The 27,588-nt window shown below is 41.9% G+C and overlaps 1 protein-coding gene and 1 long non-coding RNA gene across 8 annotated transcripts in view; one reads left to right on the top strand and one right to left on the bottom strand.

Moving 5' to 3' along the window:
• Positions 1–27,588, top strand: part of nrg1 (neuregulin 1) — a 49,205-nt gene that overhangs the window by 1,838 nt on the left and 19,779 nt on the right. For 5 of the 7 annotated variants that reach the window (XM_037265818.1, XM_037265815.1, XM_037265816.1 and 2 more), the window contains 2 exons: positions 20,771–20,909; positions 21,913–21,980. In XM_037265818.1, coding sequence (XP_037121713.1) covers positions 20,771–20,909; positions 21,913–21,980 — 207 coding nt within the window. Of the gene's footprint in view, positions 1–20,770; positions 20,910–21,912; positions 21,981–22,718; positions 22,778–27,588 lie in introns of all 7 variants that reach the window. The other 2 variants (XM_037265820.1, XM_037265819.1) reach the window with 1 other exon arrangement.
• Positions 12,759–27,376, bottom strand: LOC119131458. The gene is made up of 3 exons (XR_005099669.1): positions 27,190–27,376; positions 18,943–18,954; positions 12,759–12,769 (listed from the first exon to the last, which is right to left on the bottom strand). It is a non-coding gene; the product is annotated as an uncharacterized LOC119131458 (long non-coding RNA).

The raw sequence follows: 27,588 nt of genomic DNA, 5'->3' as shown, positions 1-27,588 counted from the left end.
GTTGTGACTTGCTGAGAGCACCGTGGAGGTGCATGACTAAGCCTCTGAAATATTGCTCCCCCTCTAGGTATGTGCTAGTCAAACTGACTTCAACATACAACAGTGGCTGAATGTAATTATCATTGTTTCAAGTTCTACACTTAGATTTTGGCACACAAGAATGGATTTAGCTGGCGCTAATTTGCACATCTGCACTTGGAGGAAGCATACAATATTACAGTCCTAAGAAAAAATGAAAATCAATAATGCATGACAAACTGAAACACCAGGCTGTGGGCACAGGAAGACTTCCTGTTCACTGCCAGTGCTTCTTTTCAAGGTCAGAGCTGGCTGGAGGCTAATTGATGTCCCCGACCGGCATCCCTTTACCGCAAGGGGGAAAACACAACTCGCTAATGCTGTCTGCAACATAATGATTCCATGGTAGTCACATATACGTAAGATTTATTGCAATGTTCTTTGGATGATCAATGTAAAGCTAGTGGTGAGGGATGACAGCTCAAGTGTCCAAGTTGGACTCCAGTATATTACTTTCTAGTCTAATAGTGATAACTGTCACGGATCGGAATGGAAATGGAGCAGGGCGACCAAGTGCAGCTTGGACCAGGGTTTATTGACAAACACAAACTAACAGACTCGGTAAACTGACATGACTCACTAACAAAACCAACAACAGAAACTGAACAGAGACGTGAAACAAAAAGACAGAGTGACATTGACAATGATCCGACAGGGAGTGACACACAGACAGGACTTAAATACAAGACGGGTAACAAGAGGCAGGTGACTGAGATTACAATGATTGTGAGGTAACACAGGAGGGGAGGGGCGACGCGAACAGAAACCATGACAACCTACATAATAGAGCAACCCGGGACGAGTCCTGACAGAACCCCCCCCCCCCCCCACAAGGGACGGCTCCCGACGTCCCAAAAAACCAACCCCCCACGGGGCACGCGGGGGGGCGGGGGGAAGCGCACCAGTCCAGACGACCCCACTGGTCTGTGATAAAGACTGAACCGCGCTCGGCGGCGATTGGGGAAACAACCGCTCTCAGCGGCAACTCGGGGAAACGGAACCGCAATCGGCGGCAACTTGGGGAAACAGAACCGCAATCGGCGGCAACTCGGGGAAACAGAACCGCAATCGGCGGCTATTTGGGGACAGAACCGCAATCAGCGGAAACTCGGGGACAGAACCGCAATCGGCGGCAACCCGGGGAAACAGAACTGCAATCGGCGGCAACTCGGGGAAACAGAACCGCAATCGGCGGCTAATCGGGGACAGAACCGCACACGGCGGAAACTCTGGGACAGAACCGCACTCGGCGGAAACTTGGGGAAACAGAACCGCACTCTGCGGCAAACGGAGAGTCAGAACCGCGTGCAGCGGCAAGAGTCACAGCCGCACACACAGCGGCATACAGGAAGCCAGAGCTGCACGCAGCAGCAGGAGTCAGATGCGTGTTCCAGCAGTGGGAGCAGGGTCTCTGATGATCGCGGGTCCGGCATTGTTGGCACGAGGCCCGGCAATGCCGCCTCCGGTGACGCTGGGATGGGGCCCGATGGCGGCCGCGAGTCCGATGACGCTGACAATAACTTTATCAGATGCAAAATTATCGCTCCAACTGTACCACAAAAAAAGTTTCACTTTGAAAATTGCTGGGACAAAAGTAAGACAAATTGGCTGAAATGGCAAACCAAGTACTGGGTCCAAAAGGGAGTGAGGCAATGCTGAGTTATTTAATCCCAATTTGATCAAGATGTAAAAACTACCCATATAATATGGGTATCAATATGATCTTGATAAGTTAAAGCTGCTAAGAAATTGATTGCGAGATCATCAATTTAACAGTGGTGGTTAAATTCAATTTTCTAAGAAGCTGCAACTTCCCCCCTTTCAGGTGTTTGCCACTGTTTTTAACACCAAATGCACTTCTAGATGCAGCCCGCACATTTTTTATGGGTGGACCACCTTAAACCTCTGTGTTAAAACAATATTTAACCCAACCTTAGATAAAAGTAACCCGTTCTACTCGATATCCACGCTACCCAGCAAGTGGGCTAGGAAAGAGTCTTTTTAGTGTATGTCTGTTCAAATGCTCATTAATGTTTCTCAAAACATTATGATGATGATGATACAACATTGACATTTGACATTTTATTCCTCACGACTTCTCAGATTTTTTTGTCACAACCGTGGCACTTTAATAAAGCAAAAAAAAAAAAAAAAGAGTAGTGGTTACAAGAGTTGTTGTTCAAATGAACACTGCATTCCTAAAAGAGGGAGGATTTGTCTCAGCCAACCAGTTAGAAATAATTGTAAATTTGAAAAATTGGTAAATTGTAACGGAATACTGTGAAACATACTTTTATTATAATGCTTATGGTTGGATAGATGAGTGATATAGCATTACACGCTACATGATAATACAAATACTTTTTTTTTTAATTAGCTAGTTATATAGGTGCTGCTAATAACTGTGGAGGTGTGTAATTCTGGATTTCCAAGTTTGTAGGCGGGAGAGCGGAAGTGAGCACTGCTCCCTACCAGCAACACGTTCATTGGTTTAATTCCAGCTTGGATCCCTCTTCAGTCCACTCACCTTAGGGTTCATTGGGACTCCCCATGCCTACAAGGGTTCTCTGTGTGCTCTGGTTTCCATCATAATTATAAATGTGTGAAGTTAATTACCTGTGAGCTTCATTGAACAAGATCTGAATATGGCCCCCAGAAGCAATATGGTTAATGCCCACAACTCCCTGGGGAATAGTGATAAAAAAAAGTACCTTCACCAACAGTAAGCCCAACATTATATGTATGTGTGCTCTAAAAAGGGCAGGATAGAAAATAATAAGATTAAAATATTCATTTAAAATAACACTTTACGGGAAATGAAATTAAATGAAATAAATTAAAAATGAAATTACACAATGAAAAGCACAAAATACACACGCATAAGCGCATGCGCATGCGCACGCACACACGCACGCGCACACACACACACACACACACACACACACACACACACACACACACACACACACACACATACAAATTAAGAACAAGAACACAAGCAACATGAATTTATTATGACTAAAAGCTTACAGCATTGTACGCTGACCATCACCGACTCACGAATCACTGACGCATATTGGAAAAGACGGCATTTATAATGTTACCTTTCTATACCACACCAATGAATGTGAAATAAAACCATCAATACCTATTGGTGGTTTTATTTTAGTGTGTCGTGTAGACTAGGCTTTTCTCAGTTTTTATATTGGCCCTCACCACTCAGAAATTCCACCCATTTTCCATTTGTACAGTAGTGTTTAAAAATATTTGAATAATTAACATAGTCATACTAAATTTTTCAAACTGATGCAGTAAATGGTTCATGCTCTGTTTGGTTTAGATTAGGTGACATCAGTGGCGTAGCCAGGAATTTTTCCAGTAGGGGCGCGCGCCCACAGGAAAAAAAATCGAACATCACCCACGCCGTTCGCTGATCGCTAAAACAACATCCGGGTCCGGGAGGCAAACGGTGAATGGATAACATCGCGCACATAGAATAGCGCAAGCACATTCGCGCAAGACCGAAAGAAAAAAACGGCATGAAAATGAAGAATCGAAAAAGCTCGATTTTTTTTCAACCGGGGCGCAGGGAGTCCTAACCGGGGCGCCGCCCCGGCTCGCCCCGGCTTGGCTACGCCACTGGGTGACATGGCAAATACTCAAATTCTCTCAAGTAGAAATACAGCTACTTGTTTAAAAAGGCAACAACAAAAAAAGTGGTACAGTAATCCCTCGTTTATCGCGGATAATTTGGTTCCAAAAACCACCCGCGATAAGTGAAATCCGCGAAGTAGGATGACCCGCTCATCTGTACATTTTTTGTGTCAATAATTGTATATGAAACCATTTAAGTGCATATTTTATTATTAGAACATTAAATATGTGTTTCAAACATGTACATAATACATTAATAGCATAAATAACACAGAAAATTTATAAATATTTTAAATATAAATATTATACGTGTGCGTGTAACAGTTAACAATAAGTACTGAGCGGAAAGATGCTAATTCGCGATCGTGCTAACGCGAAAACGGACCTCTAAAGGAATGTAAACCAACATTTGGAGCAATACCGCATTGTCCTAAAGGTTAGACATATGTGATCGTTCGTTTCTCTTGTTAGGAGACCCACTTACATCGTCAATGACTGCTGTACCACTGTAACATGCAGGGACGTACGGTCAGAGGAGGCAAGGGAGGCCACGACTCCCCTGCCATCATGAAAAGGGAAAAAACAAATTCAATCGTTTTTATTATAGTCATTTTCCCTTTTAATTTCAATAGTTTTGTATCATTTTGAACCAAAATTGCTGAATTTTTATAGTTATTTTAAAACCGAAGACGATTTGCTCGGAGGAGCCAACTTCCTGTCTAGCCTCCTCTGAAGATTGCGTAATCACACGGCTGCCTATTTTGAAAGGCTATGCAGTTAGACAGAACTGCTCTCTGTCTTTATGTCCCTGTTTAAGTGTTCAAACACTGTGGCTATATTAACTAATTTCCGTAGTTAAGCTGACGTAGTATATAATATCTTGTGTTTTTTGTCATCTGTCTGTAACGTCGTGTTTCTTTAGATCACAGGTGTCAAACTCAAGGCCCGGGGGCCAGATACGGCCCGCCACATCATTTTATGTGGCCCGCCAAGACAAATTGTGTATCAAATTTGTGTGTCATTACTAGAATTGCAAATTGTCTTCACTTTTAATATCTTTTTTTTTTTTAAACATTTGACCAGTTTTTAACGCTTCTGATTTGAAAAAGAGTTATTTGTCAGTTTATTTTGTAGCTTTTACTGTATATAATATGAGGTGCTCATACATTTATTTGGGTTGACAGTCATAATGGCCCTCCGAAAGAAGCTATGACTACAATGCGGCCCGCGAAAAAAATGAGTTTGACACCCCTGCTTTAGATGAACAAAACGGCTTTGAAAATATACCTTACGGAGGCCACAGCCTTATGGCATGGGGTGCTAGTGATCCCGGGATGCTTCATGCGCTTACCTGAAGAATAAGAGATCTCCAGTTCAAATTTACAGTGAACAACTGAGGAGCACTCGTCCATTTCTTTCGTTTTACATTCTTTTTTTTTTTTCTTTCTTTTTTTTTTTTCGTTTTTACATTTCGTTTTACAAGGGAGGATTACATATCCAAACGATTTTCAACTATGGATTTTCGGTCGAAGCCGGAGGTAATCAGTAAAGGAAGAGCAACTCCGGAGTTAAAAGGTTTGATTCGGACAACGGGACTTCGGAACGGAGTGGTACGCACGATCGAAAACAAGTTTTTGATTCCATGTGCTTTATTGAGTGTTTTTATGTGTGAAGACTGCTGATATGAGATTTTAATTAAAATAGTTCAAATTAAATAATGAATAAGCCACACTCGAGCAGCGTTCCCTAACCTTTTTTGTGACACGGTTAGGTGCCGGACAAATTTTACCGGGGGGGAGGGTGTGTGTGACCTCAGTGTCTCCCCAGTCATGAACCTCACCGCACGTCACTAGTAACATGTATGTACACGAACGTGAAACAGGAAGTGGTATCGCCTGAAAACGGCCTTCAAAATAAAGCACCCTACCTCAAATCAAAGCACGACTGAATAACATAACTTGGAGAATTCTTAACACATACTGTAAATATGTTTTTAGAACAGCTTTCATCCATCCATCCATCTTCTTCCGCTTATCCGGGGTCGGGTCGCGGGGGCAGCAGCCTCAGGAGGGACTCCCAGACTTCCCTCTCCCCAGCCACTTCATCCAGCTCCTCCCGGGGGATCCCAAGGCGTTCCCAGGCCAGCCGAGAGACATAGTCTCTCCAGCGCGTCCTGGGTCGTCCCCGGGGTCTCCTACCGGTGGGACATGCCCGGAACACCTCCCCAGGGAGGCGTCCAGGTTTTTTAGGCATCCTGATGAGATGCCCGAGCCACCTCATCTGGCTCCTCTCAACGTGGAGGAGTAGCGACTCTACTCCGAGTCTCTCCCGGATGACCGAACTTCTCACCCTATCTCTCAGGGAGAGCCCGGACATCCTGCGGCGAAAACTCATTTCGGCCGCTTGTATCCGGGATCTCGTTCTTTCGGTCACGACCCATAGCTCGTGACCATAGGTGAGGGTAGGAGCGTAAACCGACCGGTAAATTGAGAGCTTTGCCTTTTGGCTCAGCTCTCTCTTTACCACAACGGACAGGTACAGAGTCCGCATTATTGCCGACGCTGCACCGATCCGCCTGTCGATCTCGCGCTCCATCCTCCCCTCACTCGTGAACAAGACCCCAAGATACTTAAACTCCTCCACTTGGGGCAGGATCTCATCCCCGATCCGGAGAGGGCATTCCACCCTTTTCCGATCGAGGACCATGGACTCGGATTTGGAGGTGCTGACCCTCATCCCGACCGCTTCACACTCGGCTGCGAGCCGCTCCAGTGAGAGCTGGAGATCACGGCCTGAAGAAGCCAACAGCACCACGTCGTCTGCAAAAAGCAGAGACGCGATGCTGAGGTCCCCAAACCGGACCGCCTCAACGCCTCGGCTGCGCCTAGAAATTCTGTCCATAAAAATTATGAACAGAATCGGTGACAAAGGGCAGCCTTGGCGGAGTCCAACCCTCAGAACAGCTTTTATTATTATAAAATGTTTTTATATAACAAGGTACAAGTGTACATACTGTAAATATGTTTTTAGAACTCTTTTTTTATTATAAAAAATTATCTATAACAAGGTACAACACTGTAAATCTGTTTTTAGAACTCATTATTATAATTTTTTTTTATAAAAAGGTACAAGTGACCAGCTCAGTGGTAGAGTGTCCGACCTGAGACTGGAAGGTCGTGGGTTCAAACCCCGGCCGGTCATACCAAAGACTATAAAAATGGGACCCATTGCCTCCTCGCTTGGCACTCAGCATTAAGGGTTGGAATTGGGGGGTTAGATCACCAAATGACTCCCGAGCGCGGCACCGCTGCTGCTCACTGCTCCCCTCTCCCCCAGGGGCTGGATCAAAATCACATGGGGATGGGTTAAATGCAGGGGACAAATTTCACCACACCCAGATGTGTGTGTGACGATGATCATTGGGACTTTAACTTTGTCACACTGCAATTGTGTGGGCACTCCCTGCCTTCTGCTGGCGTGTGGGCAACTTTGGTGCCATAATTCCCCAAATTAGAAGTTTTATTTTGAATTTTAATTTTTTTTTCTAATTTGGAAAAAAAATCCACGATGTAGTGAAACCGCAATAAACGAACCACGATGTAGCGAGGGATTACTGTACTTATTCAACTTCTCTTAACCCTTTGGTGTGCAACATATGCACACCCCCTGTTATGTGCAACATGGGTCTAAAAAGACCTGCATTCATTTCCAATGGTATTTCATGCTGGCTGAGTTTTTATTTGTTCTATCTTTTGAAATCAGTTTATTTTATGATTGAATATTCCAAATATTCTTTAAATATCTTGTACTTTATCACCACTGATCATTATTTCTATTTTTATTTCATACTTTATGAACTAATATAGTTTCTATACTATTACATATGCTATATTTTGCAGGCTGTCTTGGCATATATTGCCGGAACTTGCACCTGCCTGCCTTGGAAAGGTACAAGCTGCTCATCTATGGTGACACAGTCACTGGGGATGAACCGTTTTCTGCAGTTTGCCAGGAAACAGTCCCATACATATCTAAAGGGTGCCATGTGATCTGTGTCCAGTCGCAGAGCCCTGGTCCTCTTGTCATCAAAGCATATAGTGCAACGGAAATCTTTATATCTCCTCAGCCCCATGGTGGCTTTGTAAAGTGGATTCTGCAGGGGATCCAGAAACAGCTCCTGTAAAACCACATCCCAGCTCTTCTCCTTCCCTGCAAGGAGGGTCAAACCCAAAACTGCCAAAAATGCATCTTTATCTACGCTTCTCCACTCTTTCCCTCTTGCTGTTGCTGTTCGTCGTCCCTCTAAGTTGGTGCATTTTAGAACCTCCTCAATGATGTTGTCACTCATGAATATTTCCTAGGCAAATTTTGGTGAAACAGCTGTTGATCCAGGTGTAGGTCCTGGGCTGCTCCTGAGAATGTTATGGCTTCTGGTTCTGCCACGAGTGGGAGGATTCTCATCCCAGTAAGATTGCTTTTTACTCAGTCTGCTGGACTGGGTCTGAGTTTCCTCTTCAGAAGACTCCTTTGATAATACGGACAACACATCTGACTGATGAGTCGTCTGTATTATCAAAGGAGTGGTCTTCGTGAAATGTAGATGAATTCCCAGAAACCAATTCACCCTGTGGCAAATATTCTGGGTCATGATAAGAAACCTCACACTCTAAGTTTGGAAAAATTTCCTCCTCATCTTCCTCATCTGCTTCTTCCTGCAGCATTGAAATACTCAGCCATACATGAAATACCATAGAAAATGGATACGGGTCATTTTAGACCCATGTTGCGCATTAGAGGGGTAGTGATACAAAAACGTTTTTTGTTCAAAAAGTAAAAATGAAAATAAGGATGTAGGGATGTCATAAACTAGTTAATTGAGGCATTCCTTGAGTACCAACCGGTGGAATTAATTTATTGCAAAGATATATAAGATATAAACTCAGCCGGGTCTTTTTAGACCCATGTTGTCCATCAAAGGGTTAAGTAAAAACTACGATTTCTAAAAAGTACCCAAGTATGACAGTAAAATGTAAAGTAAATATTAAATCAGTCTTGGAACCAACATCAAACCATTTTAAAACTACTGTAGTATATTTTTTAAGTCGTAGCACTTGGTGACACAGCTGTGGGGTGGGGAGCAGTCTCTAGGTGCCCACTTCCTAGCACAAATATACCACTTCTGCTATGTCGAGACTGTTGTCCAGTATGTGACTGGACACTTGCAAATTCAACCCTTTTTGTGGATTTTGTAACATTATTCGATATTATAATTGTTTTATTTCATTTTTAATTCTATTTATTGTTTTAAAAAAATCTACTTTTTTGCACTGGTAGGAAAATAAAATAATTTTACATTGGTTAAACCCTTTGCTGTGGAAGGCTGGCTTTTAAACATACTCAGAAATGTATTGTGAAAAATTAAGATATTTTACTGTACATTGATTCAATAAAAACAGACATATCCACGGATTTTGACCATATTTAAAATTACTTTTGGTCATATGCTTTCGAAATGCGTGATGTGAAGTATGTGGTAATTGTAGCTGGCGAAGCGATGCGTATGTGTAGTGTTTTACGCTAAACATCCAAGTATGGTAATAATTACCATTGGGATTTCACATCAGAGTTATCCTTTCAGTTATCCAGTCAGGTGTGGTAGGAGTTCACAACTGTCCATTTGTCACCTCTTTGGAATTTGCTCTCTTCCACTCTTCTGTACCACAACCACCTTTGCAAGAATGAACTTGTCTTGGACATTTCAAACAAGCGCTGTGAACGTTATTGTCTGGTATACTAACATAAATAGTGCCCTAGATTCATTTGTCTAACTTAAACACCCACATTGTGAAACCAGGAGTCATGCAGGAAAATGATGTAGCATTGAAAGATTACACCATGTGTTATGAAGACTAAACATGACAGTTTATCTTAACTGTTCAATATGATTGGCATTGTCTTCTTCCTAGAATACTCCATTTTGCATTGTTTTAAAATGTACTGTCAATACATTTTGAGTGTGTTAATATAAGATTATTTTTTATTTAAAGACATTGTTCCTCTTCATACTAATCTGCTGTCGTTTTTAGACTATACAAATGACAAATTCCAAGACAGAAAAAACCAACGCCTTTTTAAGCATTTTTTCATTTTCGCATTTTTGTCCAATCGCGCAACTGCAGCGCACCGCCGAACACACAACCGTAGCGCGTCGCCGAACGCGCAACTGCACCGCGCTGGTTGCATTATTGTGACAGAGCCGTCGCTGAAATTTAGAAAATATTTTTAAAGTCCAGATGTACTTTCCAAACTTTAAGTGGACCTCAGTGCGCAGGGAGCTTAATTTGGTCCGATCGCGCAACCGCAGCGCGCCGAGCGCTCACTGTCTCATTGCTTTAAGAGCGTCTTTGTGTTTTAGGATGGCTTTACTGCTCCCACTTGCTTTCTTTGGAGGCATGATTAGGGGTTAATACAATCCTCAAAGTAACGAAAATACAATAACAACGGAGTCAGTCGGCGTCCGGGCCGCGCGGTCGTGTTTTCTCGGGGCCCCCTGGCTCATCTCGCGAGGTTCGACCTCCGAATTTTGTTCGACAACCGAAGTAAAAAAAATCTCGAATTTTTTGTTCGAATTCCGATTTGTTCGAGAACCGGGACGTTCGAAAACCGAGGTTTGACTGTACTTTAATAGTAACGGTTCCTGGAGGTAAAATAAAGCCCTTGAAATTTTTCTCGAGGATTACTATCTAACTCACAGGTGTCAAAGTCAAAGCCCGGGGGCCAAATACGGCCCGCCACATCATTTTAGGTGGCCCGCGAAGACAAATTGTGCATCGAATTCAATTCAAAATTTCAAATTGTTTTCACTTTTAAAAAATAGAGATATTGTTAACCGTTTTTATTACCAATAATTTTTAAAAATAATTTCTATTTTCAAATATTTGATTTGATTTGATTTCAATATTTCATTTTTAAATATTTGAAGAGTTTTTATTAGTCTCTGTTTTGAAAACGTGTTATTCATCAGTTTGTTGTGTAGCCTATACCATATATACAATATGAGACGTTCATACATTTATTTGGGTTGACAATTTGAATGGCCCTTTGAAGCAAACTATGACTATGATGCGGCCCACCACGAAAAGAAGTTTGACACCTCTGATCTAACTAGTGGGTAAGCGCAACGGTTCTGTTGTAATATAGAAGTATTATCCATATCCAATGATCCGAGCCTCTTTATCCTCACAAGGGTCATTGGTGTACCGTAGTCTATCCCAGCAGCCTTTGGGCAGTGAATGGGAAACACCCTGAACTGGTCGCCAGCCAATCGCAGGGCACACACACACAAACAACCATTCACACTCATACCTACGGGCAATTCATAGTGCTCAATTTACTTACCATGCTTGGAATGTGAGAACAAACTGGAATACCCAGCGAAAACTGATTTAATTTAAATTAATCAATGTTTAATAAATGTTCCCACTTCAATCGGTTGAATACTTGCTTACAGCTTCTCCATCCTTATACCACTCACTGCTTTATTTCTACTGCATCCTCCTCTGCTGTTGTTGTTTAGGTTACACACACTTGGTGACAAGGTTGAAGGCTTAAATACCGTTTTTTTCCGTGTATAATGCGCAAAATTTAACTAATTTATTGTCCTAAAATCTGGGGTGCGCATTATACATGGGTACAAATTTTTTTAAATTTTTTTTTTTTTTTTTTTTTTTAAGAAAATCATGGTACAACAAAACCAACAACAGGACTGACCGACAATAGTGTGTTTGTACTGTGCTCTGGTCATTTCGTCAAAGAAGGGATAATAGTCCTCTTCTCTTCTTGACTGACAATGAATGTGATAGTTTAATACAATCAGCAAATAACAAAATGCGTATTACAGGTAATATTTTACTTCACAACACTTTGCCATGTTCCTTTCGTCTCTGCTGTTCACTTCAAACACGCTCCATACGAACGCAATGCTCTCGTATCAGACGCTTGCTCGATCACCTGCTCGTTTGCTGTCACAATGTACCCTACACAAATCCGAAACATTTGTTGCGGCTCCGAGTCACGACGAGGGGCAAGTTTTGGTTTCCAAGGGTGTTTTTATTCCTCTTCAACGTCTCTCCCATACAGAGCCGCCTTTTTCACATGTCCGCACGTCACTTTCCTCTCTTTTCATCTGATCGCGGTGGTGCCTTTACGGGCAGTCGGAGAAATCAACGCCAACAAAAAAAAAATACATCCAGCCTAGTTAAGACCATACCAAAGACTATAAAAATGGGACCCATTGCCTCCCTGCGTGTGTGACGATCATTGGGACTTAAAAAAAAAAAAAAAAAAAAAAAAAATTGGGTGCGTATTATACATGGGTACAGGCTTTTTTCCAGCATCAACATGCCATTTTTAGGGTGCGTATTATACATGGGGGCGCATTATACACGGAAAAAAACGGTAGTTCCTTTCACCTTGTCTACTTCATTTTGTTCATTTTGTTTTGCTAATTGTTACTCTCTTCCTGAATCTGTACATGTACTAGTCCAGAAGGACATTTTCTGACCTGCTTATCCTTACGAGGGTAGCGGGGGAATCGTCATTATACTGTATATTTTCATGTTTTTTACAGGGATGAGAATCTTCCGCGGATCCGCGGATTTGTGTGTTTTTTTCCGTCGGGAGTATCATTTTCGTGAATCGTGTAGATCTGTTGAGAAAATTGTTTTTATATGGCTCTGGCAGCAGTATTGTGACAACAGCCGCCTTATTTTCGGCAGCATTTTGGCGCTACTTTCGTCACATCATTTGCCTACTCATTTGCCTAATTAGCAAAGGTTTTAGCCAGCATGGCGAATGTTTTAGAGAAAAAGACAAGGATCGTGCCAGGGAAATAGACAAGTGGAACGGGATCAGGAACTGTTTCAGATGGGCATGGCAGCAGCATCATCTTACAACTCGGAACACAAAGACGCTCTTAAAGCAATGCTACAGTGAGCGCCCGGCGCGCTGCAGTTGCGCAATCGGACTAAATTAAGCACTGAGGTCCACTTAAATTTTGGAAAGTACATCAGGACTTTAAAAACATTTTCTAAATATCAGCGACGGCTCTGTCACAATAATGCGATCAGCGCGGTGCAGTTGCGCGGTCGGCGACGCGCTACGTTTGCGCGTTCGGCGGTGCGCTGCAGTTGCGCGATCGGACAAAATTAAGCTCCCTGTGCACTTAGGTCCACTTAAATTTTGGAAAGTACATCAGGAGTTTAAAAATATTTTCCAAATTTCAGCGATGGCTGTGTCACAATAATGCAACCAGCGCGGTGCAGTTGCTCGGTCGGCGACGCGCTACGGTTGCGCGTTCGGCGGTGCGCTGCAGTTGCGCGATCGGACATAAATGCGCAAATGAAAAAATGCTTAAAGCCTCAGAACGGATTAAAACATTTCCATTATTTGTAATGGGAAAAATAGGTTCGGAATTCGACCGATTCGCTTCTCGAACCGCCTTCTGGAACGGATTGTGGTCGAAAACCGAGGCTTGACTGTATTATATTCACCTTGGTAGCCCACCAAGCAGGAATATTTTTTTAACAAAACTGTTGAAATTGAGTGATGAAATTAATAGTTTTGGGGTTGCTATACTGCCAAAATCCAGGAGTTTCCAGGGAGCTTTTCCCCCCGAGCATGCGAACCCCAGACCCCGGCTACTTTTCAGTGGTTTTTTTAATTTGCCGTTCTCATCCCTGTTTTTAAGCAATGGGAAGGAACAATAATGTTTTTTTTCTTTAAATGGATACAAACTTTTTTCATGCAATTCTATTTTAACCTCGAACTCTCGGGGTCCTTTGAAGTTGCCTGTATTGGTAAGTCCATCCTTGTTGACATCTTGGAGTCTTATGAGGCAGAAAAACCCCCATCTAACTGTATGTACGCAATGTAGTGTAATTTTTAGACTTCTGTACCGGCGATTACTCACAATGCACTCAGGATGTAATTATACTATGAGTCATAATGATGGTCAGTTATGTAGTAAATACAACAAATCCTGACATCAGCTCCCTGTCTTCGGTTTTTAATTTACCAGTATGAGGGGTAAATAGTCAAATATATTAAAAATAGTTAAATAGTAAATAGTCATTATTGACAATAAATATATATATATATATATATTTTTTTTTTTTCCGGTATGGCGCCGTAAGTGGCTGCCTCCCAGCAGTGTTCTCTCTTTTCCTCGTTATTTCCTTCTTTTCGCCTTTTTCTTTCTGACTTTTTGTCCATTCGGTGATGCTGGTGCCTTCTACCGCACCTCGGTATCTCTTCGGATCGGATGTTTTTTATTTATTTTTTTCTTCGTGGGACCGGGATCATCGGTCGGCGTAACTCTACGGCGGCTTCCTGCTTATCCGGCCAGTGATGACCGGGTCCCTCGCCTTGGCCTTGCAGCCGCGACCCCTGTGGGGAGTCCGCTCCCTCGTGCTCGTCGGAACCAACGACTTTCGCCATGCTAGCCCCGTGGTGACCATCTGCACGTGCACCCGACTGGGTGCCCAGGACGCTGCTCACACGTTTGCCTGCTTTGTGATGTTTTTCACCGATTCACGACCACGGTCCATTGGGCGCCGTTGAACTGGACTGGCCTTACACCTGTATATGGACCCCGTGGAGGCTATTTTGTGTGTTTTGGGGTGTTCTCTTGTATTGAGGGGTGCTGGTTGGCCGCTGTTACTTTTTTTCCTTTGTCTTTTAGCTTTGTTTTTGCTTTGATGGCTTTTATCTTGTGCACTTTCTGACTTTCTTTGTGGCGCCGTTGTGTGGCAGCCTTATTGAGCTATTGAGTTGCGCTCATGCCATCTGTGTGTCTTTTGTATACCCACTCTGTGGTATGGATACTGCTGGGGCCTGAATTTCCCCACCCCTGGGGATCAATAAATATTCAATCAAAGGCTAATCTTGAATCCGATTTTTGTTGTTCTTGTTGTTAGCTAATAATTGCTTTCAAATCACAAGTGAGTATTTGAACCACTCTGTTAGTTGTATATTGATTCATAGGTGAACAGGGATACCTGAGTCACTCTACGTGCAGTAATAAGACAATCATAATAGTTTGAATTATAACTGATTGAAATAGAGAGACTGATGTATTCCAAGAATATTTTTGATTCACTAATTTATCACAATAGTCTATGTATTTCAAGAGCAACTGCACACTGTCTCCCCAAATATGGTTCAGCTCGAGCCACACCCCGATACTGCAACAGTCAACGTTGCACTTGCATCACCTCTGTCTGCCACGCTTGCATTCGCATTCTCAATAGTGCTGCACTAGAATGACACTACATCCTCTTTTGCCGCTGACTGCGGCATCTGATGTTCAAATTCCCCTTTGGGATTAATAAAGTTGACTCTTCAAATTGATTAACGGATTCACCATATACGTACTTAGCTAATGAAAGATCACGTTCTTTTTTTGTTGCACAAAGACACATTTACAAGACCTCATATAATAGACGCGAGTGATTGATGAAGTTGGCCAGGCAGATAAACCAGAATGAGCTAGGAATTAAAGAAAGAAATGGCTAGCAACAAGGAAAGGCATATTTTCAAAGGACAAAATGCTCTTTTGTGTAGAGGAATACCAGAGAGTAAAATGGTGTAGAATGATACAGTAGACAAAAAATGCAACCACTTCAAAGGCTTTTTGCTGATTGTGCAGCATACATAAATGCATGGTTCCACGTAGACTCCAGAGAGGAACCATTTGCTTGAAGGCACAGAGAAAAAAATTTGGTTGCGCGAAGTCTGAGGCCACAAAAGATCAAAGTTAGAGAAGTAGGAAGAGACTGTCAGATAAAGCATGCATGCATAGAGATAACAGCTACAATGACAATGTTTAAGAGTACTTAAGTGAACAGGAGTGACAAAGATCTGCGGAAGAAGAAATCATCCTGTTGGGGATTGCGGTTTGCATGCTATCATCGTTTGATGAAGGCAAGGCGTTAGGAATTCCTGGATTGAGAAAATGCATATTTAGCTAGATTAACAATTAAACCTGTAATTGTATGCTAGTTAAAGTCTGATTTGTTTTTACTTAGAAGCGAGTGTTCTCAATAAAGATAATGGAAATGGAATAAATCTATTACAGACACCCTGGGGAGGAAACTCAGGATCATTGAAGGAAGGAAGCAACTATAATAGTTTCCCAGTAGATGAGCTACTAGCTCTATCGATCTCCTAGCTACTATCACATCTGCTCGGGCGTTCAGGTTGACTCGGGGGCCTAAGCCTTTTGATGATGTCACACTACAATGTAGTGTGACATAATCAAAAGGCGTGTCAAACTCATTTTTTTCGTCGGCCGCATTGTAGTCATAGCTTCTTTCGGAGGGCCATTATGACTGTCAACCCCAATAAATGTATGAGCACCTCATATTATATACAGTAAAAGCTACAAAACAAAGTGACAAATAACTCGTTTTCAAATCAGACGAGTAAGAACTGGTCAAATATTAAAAAAAATATATATTAATAAAAGTGAAGACAATTTGCAATTCTAGTAATGACACACGAATTTGATGCACAATTTGTCTTTGCGGGCCACATAAAATGATGTGGCGGGCCGTATCTGGCCCCCGGGCCTTGAGTTTGACATCTGCGCACTACATAATTGTCTAGGACAGTACAGTGACGTTTAAGATTGTGGTTGGTCTGTTTTGCGGAGATGGGATTGTAGTTCAAACACTGACCCTAACCAAAAGGCAGACTACACCTTGAACTGGTTGCCAGCCCGTCACAGGTCACACATAGAGATCTAAAAATAAATAAATCTTACACACTCTTCCTTTAAATTTAATATAGATATTAAACAAATGAACTAGAAAATTTGCAAAATTCATGGGCAGAAAACATTGAAAAGATGCATGTAACTTTTTCGTAAGATTATTATAACATAATGCAAGGCCTTCACTATACAATATTTTCAGTAGTTAGTAAGTGTGGGATGATAGCCACCAAAAGCAATGGACTGCTACTGTAATTTATTTTTAGTATGATGTGTAATATTTTCTCTGGCCTCCGTGAAGACGATGGATTGTGCCCTGAAGTGATTCTCAAACGTTTGTGATGGCTGTATAGCCCTATCTTTGAGTGGCTGTGCAGATGTCACAGATGCAAGTTGTGTGATTTTGGGTACTCTGGGAACCTCCTACCAATCGTTTTTCTCTTTTCTCATTTTGTGCCTGGCTAAGTCGAGTGTCTGTATCCTTTACTCCCTTATGTACAGCATGCCTCCAAGATTGGCGATCTTCTGCTGTGTCCTACCACATGTCTACATCAAAGTCATGTCTAAGATGAGAGCGGCCTTGCTAACGTGTGCCAACTTCTAGCTGACCGTACAACGCAATGCACTGCTACTGTAATTTATTTTTAGTATGATATATATGTATAGTATATGTAATATTTACTAACATAGTATTCTGGGGGATCCTAATGTGTGCTGGAAAGAGTTCAAAATATATTTCCTTGCACAGGGAGTTTAGTATTTGAAGTGTATGTGCACATTTTTCACTGAGAAAAAACGGAAATAATTGAACAAAAAAGATTTGGTAAGCAAATACATCCCATTAAGGGTTAAAAATTGGTTACAGCATGCCAGGTATTTGTGAGTATTACTAATATAGGCTCTGGATTTGGCATCCTGTGCTTCCTACCAAACATGCCAAGTCATAACCTCATTGCTGTGATGGTTTGCCATAATCGTCATCTTGAACTTGAACACCATCCATCTAATGAATGAGAAAAGTAGAATGGCTTGAATGAGTCATCATTTTTTTCCCAAGGTTATGTGAGAAAGTTACCCCCGCAGTCCTCAGCCAGCTAACACAGTGACATGGACAGTAGGGACAGTAGAGCCCTCTTGTGGCTATTTTTGATATTCATTTGGATGAGGGCGTGTCCCTTAAAAATGCTACAGTTCGTCCGTCCATTGACACAGTTTTGACATATGCGCTTGCACTGTGTGTAACCAATGTTAATTGGTGTTTGGATTGAAGTATTATTTTTATATACATTTTTCAGTTCACTTGAACAACTTGTAAATCAAAATAGAATTGCAGTCTTGACAAACTCTGAAAGGGTTAGGATAAAATTACCTACCTTTTCCCCCATGTGTTGCCTTTGACGATGTGTTGAATAGACAAATGTTTTAAGGCCCACATTAAAGCAAGACAAGGACGTCCTTTTAAGAGAAAGGGAAAAAAGCCACAAATTCTCCATGAAAAGAGTCATAACAAGAAGAAGGTGAGTGTTTGAATACTAAAGTTGTCTTGCATTCGATTGAAAACAATAGTACCAAAATAAAGATGGCTTGATGGGTGAATAGAGTTCACAGTTTTTTCGGTTGTCGAACCTCGCGAGATGAGCCGAGAGGACCCGCATGCCAACTGACTCCGTTCGTTATTACATTCTCGTTACTCTGAGGATTGCATCAACTCTAATCATGCCTCCAAAGGAAGCAAGTGGGAGCAGTAAAGCCGTCCTAAAACACAAAGACGCTGCTAAAGCAATGCGACAGTGAGCGCCCGGCGCGCTGCGGTTGCGCGTCGGACCAAATTAAGCTCCCTGCGTACTGAGGTCCACTTAAATTTTGGAAAGTCCATTAGGACTTCAAAAATATTTTCTAAATTTTAGCGACAGCTCTGTCACAATAAGGCGACCAGCGCGGTGCAGTTGCGCGGTCGGCGGCGCGCTACGGTTGCGCGATCGGACAAAATTAAGCTCCCTGCGCACTGAGGTCCACTTAAATTTTGGAAAGTACATCAGGACTTTAAAAATATTTTCTAAATTTCAGCGACGGCTCTGTCACAATAATGCGACCAGCGCGGTGCAGTTGCGCGGTCGGCGACGCGCTACGGTTGCGCGTTCGGCGGTGCGCTGCAGTTGCACGATCGGACAAAAATGCGCAAATGAACAAATGCTTAAAAAAGGCGGGGTTTTTTTTGGCTTGGAACGGATTCATTTTTATTCCATTATTTGTAATGGGTAAACATGATTCACTTTTCGAACAGCCTTCTGGAACGGATTGTGGTCAAAAACCGAAGCTCCGTTATATATATATACATATATATATATAAACTAAATCACAAGTATGGGGAAGACTGCTGATCCTGACTGCTGTCCAGAGGACCATCATTGACACCCTCCATCAGGAGGGTAAGACACAAAAAGAAATCTCTCAAAGAGCAAGCTTTTCACAGAGTGCAGTTTCAAAGCACATCCACAAAAAGTCTGTTGGAAGGGGGAAATGTGGCAGGAAACGCCGCACAACCAAGAGAGATGACCGCAGCCTTAACAGCATTGTGAAGAAGAGTCGATTCCAGAATTTGGGGGAGCTTCAAAGACTGAAGCTGGAGTCCAGGTATCAAAAGCCACTGTTCACAGACGTGTCCGGGAAATGGGCTACAATAGCCGTATACCCATAGTCAAGCCACTTCTGAACTCAAGACAATGGAAGAAGCGTCTGCTTGGGCTATGGAAAAGAAGCACTGGTCAGTTGCAGAGTGGTCCAAAGTCCTCTTTTCAGACGAAAGCAAATTTTGTATTTCATTTGGAAGTCAAGGCGCCAGAGTCTGGAGAAAGGCTGGAGAGGAGCAAAATCCAAGTCGCTTGAAATCCAGTGTGAAGTTCCCACAGTCAGCGATGGTTTGGGGAGCCATGTCAGCTGCTGGTGTTGGTCCACTGTGTCTCATTAAGTCCAGAGTAAATGCAGCTGTGTACCAAGAGATTTTAGAGCACTACACGCTTCCGTCTGCTGAAAAGCTCTATGGAGATGATGATTTCATTTTCCAGCATGATCTGGCCCCTGCCCACAGTGCCAAAACCACCAGTAAATGGTGCACTGACCATGGCATAAATGTCCTCGATTGGCCTGCCAATTCCCCTGACCTGAACCCCATAGAGAATTTGTGGGGTATTGTGAAGAAGAAGCTGAAAGACACTAGACCCAACAATGCAAATGAGCTAAAGGCCGCTATTGAAGCATCCTGGCATACAGATCCATAACACCTCAGCAATGCCACAGGCTGATTGCCTCCATGCCACGCAGCATTGATGCAGTAATCCGTGTAAAAGGATTCCCAACCAAGTACTGAGTGCATTACTGGACATTTTTAAATGTTTGATTTTGTTTTGCTGTTATAAATCTTTTTAAATTTTGAGATAGAATTTTTGAGTTTTCTTAAGCTGTAAGCCATAATCAGCAATATTAAAATAATAAAAGGCTTGCGATATTTCAGTTGATTTGTAATGAATCCAGAATGTATGACTTTTTTTTTTTTAATTGCATTTCAGAAAATAAAGAACTATACAATATTCAAATTTTCTGAGACAGTCCTGTATATAACACTTGAATTCAGTCACAAGATTCTATGGCCTAATTCTCCTTATTACTATTTTGTTTGTTTTCAATGTGGACAAGATTTGCCTTTCTTGAATGGAAATTATTTCTTAAAATATTCATGTTTTTTCAGTGACATGTGAGATGACGCAAGTGAAATATTCCTGGACTTCTGATGCAGTGCATCATGTTTTGTCCTTAACGTGACTTAACAGCAGCACCAGCTACTGCAGCAGACTTGGACCCATCAGAAAAATTAAACCAGTAGCCTGTTGGCTAAGCTCCAACATTATTATGTTGGACCCAATATCAACAATAAAAGCAGTACTATTTGTATGCCTTTTAGGATGTTAAGAATCAACAAAGCAGTCTTATTTTTGATCAGTATAAGGCAGACATGTACATCACATCGGGTGGTCAGGCACAAAAAAAACAACTAACATTCCTGAGTGTCTATGTTATAAAACATTAACAGTATTTCATTTGATTGTAAGTTGATATTTTAATGCATAATGAAAAATTCATGAATACAATCATTTTTGTATTGAGCCTCCACCAAAGTCCACCCATGTCTTTTACAGAAAGTCCAGTGTCAGTTCTCACAAGACATGAATAAATTCCAGTTCAACTTCTGATTCATTCTGTCTTCTGCAGCTTCCACCAGCACCACCACTACAGCCAAGACTTCCAGTCATGTGACACGCTGTAGTGATAGCCAGAAGAACTACTGTGTCAATGGAGGGGAGTGCTTTACCCTTGAAATCATGCCTGGCAGCACAAAGTTTTTGTGCAGGTAAGAAGATGGAACTTAAGACACTGCCTTTGAGTCAAGCTCAAGTGAGTGTGTGATGGTTTTGTGTTTTACTGCGTTCGGTCCCTCAAGCTACTTTGGAAACAATTTCACACATTCCACTTTCTTGACAATGACCCTTAAAGGCAAGCAAGGAAACTCTACAGCACAAGTAGCCTGGAAATCTAGACTCAATGCTGTACCAGTGATTGAGTCCGGCTAATTCACAATGATGCGTTGTGGTGTCTGTACGGAAGACATTTTGAATGCAATGCAGATCGACTGCGGTGCATGTGCGGTGCGTGTCCCAAAATCTGCACAGGCGAGACCACAAGATCACGGAAGTTCACGCAGAAGAGTTGAGTTCACGTGATAACAACCGTGTACATAGAGATCTATCTTAAACAATAGCCATCCTTTCGTTACATTGATACGCCTTTTGAACATTATTTCTGGGACTTTGGCTTTTCTACCATGGTGTCGTGTTCTTTAAATGAACCAATATAAACATGGGACAACTGCAAGGTTGTCGATAGCTTCTTCTATCTTAACTGCTACCACCACCATCATCTGTGTTTGTTGTGTTTAGGTGCAAATCGGTGGGAGTGACAAAGTCCTTAATTGGTGTCATGTGCTCCTCCTCCTGAATATCTTAATATTTTTATCTCATTATCTGACAATGTTTAGGGGATTTAGGGGTTTTGATGCTTACAATCAGCTAGTGTGTAACCCAGATCGTGAGTAACACAGCTGGTGAATAATGTGCTGGAGTCGTCTAGTTTACATTATAAGGTAAGGTAATTTGTCTGATCTTACTTGAACATATCCCCATTGCTACATGTGGGTCATCAAGTAAGAATGTGACTTTTTTTTTTTTTTTTTAATTCACCATACACCAAGGTTTTACTCCCACATCAGTGTTTTTGTTTGTTTTGTTTTTTGTCCATCTTGTTTGTCCCGTGTGTTACGTACTGTTATTCTCTTGTCCTTTCTACCCATTGGCCAGGTGCTTGACCGGATTCACTGGGCACCGATGTGAACAAGCTGTGCTTAAGAAAGTCTCAAACCCAAAACGTATGTGACCACTGTATTCAGTCCCACACGTCATTACTGGTGTTTCACCCTCATGTTTTGAAAAGTTGAGAAGTTCATCTTTCTTTTATGAACAATGATGGTTAAATTTGGTCATGAGAAAGCCATAATTAATTCTGTGATCTGGTTTTGATCGAGGACTGACGTCTTCCTTTTAGAACAGCAATGAACTGAAACTTGCATGATCTTCGACTTCATCACATCCCATTCTGGTGTCCGCCACTGAAAAACAGTCTTTTTTTTTCTTCTTTTTCAAACACTCAACCCACTACTAATTTTTCATTCAGTACGCCCCTCCAACACCAGCGTGTAGGCTAACACTTGCACGTACAATTCTAGATTGTGATTTTTTACAAAGTTTCTGATCAAATGTCTGCCAACACTGGGATTCAAGTGACCACTGGGGGCTGAGGCTCCTCCTTTGGTCTTATGAGTCCTGTGTGTCAGAGCCAATGTATTCCCTAGGTTGGACTTCACCGAAACCTGTATTTGGAAACTACAGAATGGATCAGTCCAAGTGGCTACCTATTTACATGCACATTTCAGTCATCCGCTTGAAGTAAAAAAAAGTAGTAAAAGTAAAAAAGTAAAAATTCCAACTAGACATTTGTCTAGCTTGCCCTTTCTGTCAACACCAGTGATGACCATTGTGGGTTATTCTTCACTTTTATAAACTAACTGCCTGTTTCCTCTTGTATGTTTCTCTTTTTTCCTAATCAGGTGTCCAAATGAATTTACTGGTGATCGCTGCCAAAAATATGTAATGGCCAGCTTTTACAGTATGTCTAATTCCACTTGTCTCTCTTTTTTTAATGTTGCATGTTTAATTAGCTGTGTGTGTTTTGTGACTCCTTCCATGTTATGCTTCACTATAAACCTGCATGGTTTTGCTTCATTATGTTAAAGCTGCATGCAGATTTGATTAAGTACACACACACACACAATTACATGTACATGCACACACACACACACACGCACGCACGCACGCACGCACGCACGCACGCACACACACACATGCACACACACACACGTTCTGTTAAAAAAATAGAAAGGAAGCAACAGGGATGTAAAAAATGATTAATTATGCTAAACTACATATACGAATGTTCTAAAAACGCAGTGCACAAATAAAATCCCCGCTAGTAAACACTTTTACCCTGTGGTACTTCTGATCCAAGTATTCTCAAAACCCTAATTTGAAACCCTACTTTGAAACACTCACCCTAGTGTAAAACTCTATTTTGAAACCCCAACCTTAGTTTGAAACCCTAATTTGATTCAATAATCCTAGTTTGAAATCCTAACCCTACTTTGAAACCCTAACCCTGGTTTAAAATACTATTTTGAAGCCATGAACCTAATTTGAAATCCTACTTTGAAACACCAACACTAGTTTGAAACCCTACAGCATAGGTGTCAAACTCAAGGCCCGGGGGCCAGTGGCGGCCCATCACATCATTTTATGAGGCCTGCCAAGACAAATTGTGGATCAACTCCATGTGTCAATGATAAAATTGCAACGTGTCTTCACTTTTAAAAACTATAGATATTGCTATGAATTTCTATCACTATTCATCTTTTTCAAATATTTGAACAGTTTTTACTAGTCTCTGATTTCAAAGCGAGTTATTCATCAGTTTGTCATGTAGCTTATACTGTATATAATAGAAGGCGTTGACAGTCATAATGGCCCTCCGAAGAAAACTATGAGGACAATGCGGTCCCCGACAAAAATAATTTTATCACCCCTGCCCTACTGCAAAACCCTAACCCTATTTAGAAGCTCTGTCACGTTCCTGCGTCGCCTGACTTCCAGCCAAGCCCCAATCAAGGAATTGCCAGCACCTGCTACAGCTCGGTAGGTCCCCTACTTAACCTCTGTGTATTCTGCCAGTGGTTGTCAGTTCGTCTACTTACCCTGCTCATGACACCACTGCCTTTTTGTCCCCTGAACGATCTCTGTTGCCAACTGCTTCCGTAAACTGACCGACCACGCTTTGATCGCCGCCTGCCCCGACTACTTGCTTGTCCTTTGACCACGCTTCTGATCGCCGCCTGCCTCGACAACCTGCCTGCCTCTGACTACGACTATGCGCTGTGGTCTGCTGCTCAGCCACGCCTGCCAGACCGCAAGTCCAGCGTTCCACTTCCCCTTTCCCCCTTTTTTCCATGAAGGATCGTGCTGCACTTGGTCGCCCTGTCATCTTCCGTGACATCTAAATTGAAACCTTAAGACTATTTGAAAGTCTAGCTGTAATTTGAAACCCTACATTGAAACACTAACCCCAGTTTGACACCGTAAGCCTTAGTTGAAACCTAACTTTGAAATATCGTAGGTGGCCTGGTTGGGGGCGCGAATCACCAATGGACGCACAATTGTGGTTGCAAGGCAGTCTACAATTGCCCATGTCTCAAGTAAATCTGAAGTCATTCAACCCCTGAGTTGAACCCCCCTCAGGAGTTGCATATAATCCATTTTATTAACTTTTAAATATAATTGTCGGTGCTTATTTACCGTGTTTTTCCATGCATAATGCGCCCCCGTGCATAATACCCACCCTAAAAATGGCATGTCGATGCTGGAAAAAAGCCTGTACCCATGTATAATACGCACCCAAATTTTGACTCTTACAGTGCCTTGCGAAAGTATTCGGCCCCCTTGAACTTTTCAACATTTCGCCACATTTCAGGCTTCAAACATAAAGATATAAAATTTTTATTTTTTGTCAAGAATCAACAAGTGGGACACAATCGTGAAGTGGAACGAAATTTATTGGATAATTTAAACTTTTTTTAACAAATAAAAAACTGAAAAGTGGGGCGTGCAATGTTATTCGGCCCCTTTACTTTCAGTGCAGCAAACTCACTCCAGAAGTTCAGTGACGATCTTTGAATGATCCAATGTTGTCCTAAATGACTGATGATGATAAATAGAATGCACCTGTGTGTAATCAAGTCTCCGTATAAACGCACCTGCTCTTTGATAGTCTCAGGGTTCTGTTTAAAGCGCAGAGAGAACCATGAAGACAAAGGAACACACCAGGCAGGTCCGAGATACTGTTGTGGAGAAGTTTAAAGCCGGATTTGGATACAAAAAGATTTCCCAAGCTTTAAACATCTCAAGGAGCACTGTGCAAGCAATTATATTGAAATGGAAGGAGTATCAGACCACTGCAAATCTACCAAGACCCGGCCGTCCCTCCAAACTTTCATCTCAAACAAGGAGAAGACTGATCAGAGATGCAGCCAAGAGGCCCATGATCACTCTGGATGAACTGCAGATAACTACAGCTGAGGTGGGAGAGTCTGTCCATAGGACAACAATCAGTCGTGCACTGCACAAATCTGGCCTTTATGGAAGAGTGGCAAGAAGAAAGCCATTTCTCAAAGATATCCATAAAAAGTCTCGTTTAAAGTTTGCCACAAACCACCTGGGAGACACACCAAACATGTGGAAGAAGGTGCTCTGGTCAGATGAAACCAAAATCAAACTTTTTGGCCACAATGCAAAACGATATGTTTGGCGTAAAAGCAACACAGCTCATCACCCTGAACACACCATCCCCACTGTCAAACATGGTGGTGGCAGCATCATGGTTTGGGCCTGCTTTTCTTCAGCAGGGACAGGGAAGATGGCTAAAATTGATGGGAAGATGGATGGAGCCAAATACAGGACCATTCTGGAAGAAAACCTGTTGGAGTCTGCAAAAGACCTGAGACTGGGACGGAGATTTATCTTCCAACAGGACAATGATCCAAAACATAAAGCCAAATCGACAATGGAATGGTTCACAAATAGACGTATCCAGGTGTTAGAATGGCCAAGTCAAAGTCCAGACCTGAATCCAATCGAGAATCTGTGGAAAGAGCTGAAGACTGCTGTTCACAAACGCTCTCCATCCAACCTCACTGAGCTCGAGCTGTTTTGCAAGGAAGAATGGGCAAGAATTCCAGTCTCTCGATGTGCAAAACTGCTAGAGACATACCCCAAGCGACTTGCAGCTGTAATTGCAGCAAAAGGTGGCGCTACAAAGTATTAGCGCAAGGGGGCCGAATAATATTGCACGCCCCACTTTCCAGTTTTTTATTTGTTAAAAAAGTTTAAATTATCCAATAAATTTTGTTCCACTTCACGATTGTGTCCCACTTGTTGATTCTTGACAAAAAATTTAACTTTTATATCTTTATGTTTGAAGCCTGAAATGTCGCGAAATGTTGAAAGGTTCAAGGAGGCCGAATACTTTCACAAGGCACTGTACTTAAGTCCGTAAACGTAAAATTATTTCAGAAAAAGATCATCTTTGGGAACAACCGGATGTTATTCTGCCGGTCAGTATCACTGCGCATGCGCTAGCAAACTCGATAGCGAAGAAATGTTTCGGATTTGTGTAGGGTACATTGTGACAGCAAACGAGCAGGTGATCGAGCAAGCGTCTGATACGAGAGCATTGTGTTCGTATGGAGAGTGTTTGAAGTGAACAGCAGAGAAGAAAGGAACAAGGCAAAGTGTTGTGAAATAAAATATTACCTGTAATACGCATTTAGGTAGAGAACTGAACTCTCGCTCTTTATATAGCTGACGTGTCTTGCGCATCCGTTCTGCGCATCTGTAATGGCGGCCTCCGTATGATATCCGGTTTGCGATGGAGATTAAAAAACAAACAATATTTGACAATAACACACCATCAAGGATTGCACCATCGCATCAAACGATGCGTCGTCAATTATGAATTTTACTGAGTAAGTGTGTTGGGCAGGATGGCTGAATGCGATGCGCGATTGACAACAAACAAGAAGAAAGGTGTGATTTCAAGTTTTATTTCGAGGGAGATTTTCTTCAAAAATTGTTGTACCCATGCATAATGCGCACCCCAGATTTTAGGACAATAAATTAGTTAAATTTTGCGCATTATGCATGGAAAAACACGGTAACCCATCTTTATTTTGATTTTTGATTTTATCACATTCATAATCAGCAAATGAATTTCATCTAAAAATAATCTACATTCTCCCTGTCACTGCTGCTACATGAACATCTTGGAGTTGAATTTATGGGTATGGACCATTCCTTCTTTAATTCGTTTGAAAATGTAAGCCCTTAGTTAGTTTAGCTTGTCAAATGAAGGGGTCGTACATCCAGAATTGGTAGCACAAATACGATTCTTTAGACACTAAACCAGTGGTTCTTAACCTTAGTTGTACTAAGTTCATTTTATCTTCACTTGTAAATTAGTTGACTGGTTCTTTTATCACAGACAAATTATTTAGGTTGTTTTATTTACCTGACATGTTTCGGCGTGTACTTTCGCCTTCATCAGACTGTCACTGGTGTAGGTGTGACGTGTCTTTATCAGCTGATGAATGAAGGCGTGGCTCACCTGTCATGGATCTTAACCTTGTTGGAGGTACCGAACCCCACCAGTTTCATATGCGTATTCACCGAACCCCTCGTTAGTGATTTTTATTTTTTTATTTTTTAAATTCAAGATATAGATGTTTTTTACTGGTGCACAAAATGAGCCGTGCATGAACATCACCTTGTTCAAAGAACAAAACCAGCACATCGCCTAAACTCACAACAAATTACATA

The sequence above is a fragment of the Syngnathus acus genome, chromosome 12 (assembly GCF_901709675.1).
Source record: "Syngnathus acus chromosome 12, fSynAcu1.2, whole genome shotgun sequence".
In the NCBI taxonomy this organism is placed as follows: Eukaryota; Metazoa; Chordata; class Actinopteri; order Syngnathiformes; family Syngnathidae; genus Syngnathus; species Syngnathus acus.
This window is presented reverse-complemented; position numbering and strand designations above follow the sequence as displayed.